Source organism: Pieris rapae, chromosome 17 (assembly GCF_905147795.1).
Source record: "Pieris rapae chromosome 17, ilPieRapa1.1, whole genome shotgun sequence".
Classification (NCBI taxonomy): domain Eukaryota; kingdom Metazoa; phylum Arthropoda; class Insecta; order Lepidoptera; family Pieridae; genus Pieris; species Pieris rapae.
In genome coordinates, this window is record NC_059525.1 from 6,448,402 (window position 1) to 6,451,899 (window position 3,498).

The following is a 3,498-nucleotide window of genomic DNA, read 5'->3' on the forward strand; positions in this document are numbered from 1 at the left end:
ATTAGATATTTTCATGAGGTAAAATTATTTAAATGCCCTAAAAAATCTAAGCCCCTAATAACCATTGATCTATTCATTTTACTCCTAAGAAAATTTCTCTAGGTTAGGGTGTATACGAGATAATCAATTATTTTTTGGTAGGTTCCATAATAGTTTTATAATATTTAACTGAGTTGAATTATTTCAATATTAATTGTTAAATAATAACAAATATTGAATATCACGGTTGAATACGAATTTGTAACGTGCTAGGAAATTCGGATATATAATATTCCTTGGACTTTCCACTCGAATGTTCAGATCATTTTGAAAACTTTGTATTTTAACGTTTCTAATAAATAAAACATCTCGCTTTATTCGTAGACTATTTCTGCAAACGATTTCTAGTCCTTACTATTCTGCCAATTTATACAAATATCCTGTAGATTTATGCACTGGCAATTACTATCCTCTGCTGATAATTGACATGTTGTTGATTGTCAACTGTCATGTCTACATTAAAAACTTTAAAAATAATTTCATGACGCAAAACAAAAATAATAATTCTATATTGATTTATTTCTAATATTTAAGTTTAATAATCTTCGCTAAAAACACGCCTGAAAATAAATAAGAACCTGTTCTGTGGCATACCTATCGATTGTGTGAACTAAGACTCCGTGTTCAAACTTGTGAAGATTAAGAGGTTTAATTTCTATTAATAATTGTGTAAATACTAAATAGACTAGATTTGCTCGTTCTCCACGAAATGGATTGCGTTGCATCATTAAAGATTCTTGTAATAGGTGAAAGTGGAGTAGGAAAATCCAGGTACGGATGAAATCTCTTTATTAAATATAGAATGTTACCTCCACGAAACATGACTCAGTACTTCAATGATTTTAATACCTGTTGTGATATGACGGCTGTTTTTTATTTATTTATCACGAGTATTGATAGCGTTCATACGAAACTTAACTTAAATTCGTAGTGGTTATCCAGTTAGATAAGAAATTTAACCTAGGTATATTAACATTTATAAACTTTTTTTAATATTCTAGAACAAAGAAACTAAGAACATGTATTATGTATGCTTTTATGTTGTCCTTTTGGCAATATTAAGTTCCATTACAATTGATCTACAATCTACAAATATGTATGCATAATGAAACTAAGTCTAGTAATTCCATCATTCTTTACTTTATTTATACAATTTTCATGTAATTCTTATATACAATGCAATAATTTACATCATTAATAACAAGTTCAGTTGTTATTTATACCATTTTGAATGATTTCTCGAATTTGGCTCCAGAATTTGATGTAGTAATATTTCCTTTAAAAAGGAATTAGTTAAGGCTAGTTAGTAGCAGATAGATGTAGTACATGGTTTATATATTATGATTTCTTTTAGTATCATTTTGGCATTTACAACAGGCAGCTACAATGCATCATTCCCAGCAACAATAGGTGTTGATTACAAATGTAAAGTAATGGAAGTGAATGGTCTAAAAGTAAAGCTTGGTATTTGGGACACCGCTGGTCAGGAGAGATATAGGACATTGACAAACAGTTTTTACAGGTAAATTATTCACTTCACAATGAACAACCACAATAACTGTTTAATTGGCTGATAATAATTAGGAGCTATGTATGTTAATTAATTAAACTGATAAATACAGCGTTTTAAACTGAAGTGTGTGTGTGCCTATATACTATTTTATTTTAGTGTGAAATTGTTTAATACTGTAATCTACAGCAGATGTTTTAATATTTTCCAACCTGGAAATCGTCATTGGTTTAAATTTATACACATTGCGTTATACTCCTTATTATATATTTATATCAATGAATTGTTTCCCCATAAGCTTTGTCAGATGTAATTTTTCTTATTATTACATATATATATTTTTGAAATCCAGCTGTCGCAAGTTGGGACAGGCTATTACTAAATTACATTCTTCATATCATACATGTTTTTTGTAGTAATTGTGGAAAAAAAATCTGGTAATCTTGTCTGCCAAGTGATTAGGGAATGATTTTTGAATTAAAATTTAAAGTCATCTGCTCATTTGTGATTGAGTTTAAATTTAATGTTTTTATTATTGTCTAGAGATGCACATGGAGCAATATTAGTATATGATGTGTCAGAACCAAAATCATTAGCAAAGTTGAATGAGTGGGTTGAAGAACTGCAGGTGTATTCAACAAAGAAAAATATTGTCTGTCTTGTTGTTGGGAACAAAATTGATAAGGTTTGTTTTCATGCTTATAAAACAAAGATACTATGCAATAATAATTATACACTATTCCGTACCTTTAGGTTAGTAGGTATTATTATAATATTGTTAATTGTTAAAGGTTGTCAGTTGGATTGCTGGTTTAAAACAAAGTTGGTTTAAGCCAGTTTTCAAATCTTTCAAATTTGGATTAGACTTGTGTTAAACCTTTTATGTAGGTTGTATAAGTTTAAGAAATTATCTTTTTAATTTTGATTTTTTCTGAAGAAATATTAATTTTGAAAGATGATTTTTTATCTTCTAATTATGTAGGATCGAGTAGTGACACGTGAGGCTGGCCAGGCATTTGCACAGAAACACCGAATGTTATTCATTGAAAGCAGTGCGAAGACACAAGAAGGCATCAACTTGGCGTTTGAGGAACTTGTACAAAAAGTAAGTTCCTTATCCAGATGTTTTTTGTATGGAGTCCAATAAAGACAGATACATAATTTACTAAAAATATTAGTAGCACAAAAATATATACTTAAATTTAATTTTTAAGTATCTTTATATTTTAGTAATAAATATTTTTAACCAACTTCTATAACCCTAGGTTAAAAATCGTAGGTTTAAAATTGAATCTTTTACAGCGCTCAGTCACCAATAGTTTTTTTTTATATATACTTATTATTTTTATAGATTATTGAAACACCTGGTCTTTGGGAGTCGTCAGGGTCATCTTCGAATATTCGTATCTCAAACGAAGAGCGGAGACAGCAGGAGTCATCCTGCTATGATTATACATGTTCTATATAATATTTTAGGTTGCCTTGGTTGGCTAATATTGGCGAATTGTAAAATATAATAAATAGATGTCACCACGGTTTTATTCACTTCGCTTTCATCGAAAACCATACAATTATTTCATTTTACTCGTATTATTAAATGAATTAACTGGATTTTGTTAATCCTTTGTAAAAATTTAATGAAGGCATTTGATGAATTTTTAGTGTTAGTGTAAATTACACTCTTGGGAATTACTTTATTTGGTAACATACAATAGGTATAGATGCACATATATTGTAAATACATTCGATTATACGGGATTAAAAAGCATGTACCTTGCAACAAAAACAATAATCTTCATTTGAATATCATATACAGCCAATCCAAAGTGATGATTTGTGTAAATAATTGTGATATTTATAATATGTATAATAACGATAGCTAATAAATAATTGGATTTAATAAAGTTAATGCTTTTTAAATATTTTTTTATTTTGAATACCGATAAATG

At 28.5% G+C, this 3,498-nt stretch overlaps 1 protein-coding gene across 1 annotated transcript; it reads left to right on the top strand.

Annotated features, from left to right (window-relative positions):
• The first annotated feature begins 516 nt into the window (after nucleotides 1–516).
• Nucleotides 517–3,086, top strand: LOC110995256 (ras-related protein Rab-18). The gene is made up of 5 exons (XM_022262329.2): nucleotides 517–810; nucleotides 1,394–1,561; nucleotides 2,093–2,234; nucleotides 2,532–2,654; nucleotides 2,901–3,086. Exons 1-5 carry the CDS (start codon nucleotides 749–751, stop codon nucleotides 3,015–3,017), a joined length of 612 nt encoding a protein of 203 aa, XP_022118021.1. The 5' UTR covers nucleotides 517–748; the 3' UTR covers nucleotides 3,018–3,086.
• Nucleotides 3,087–3,498: the final 412 nt, after the last annotated feature.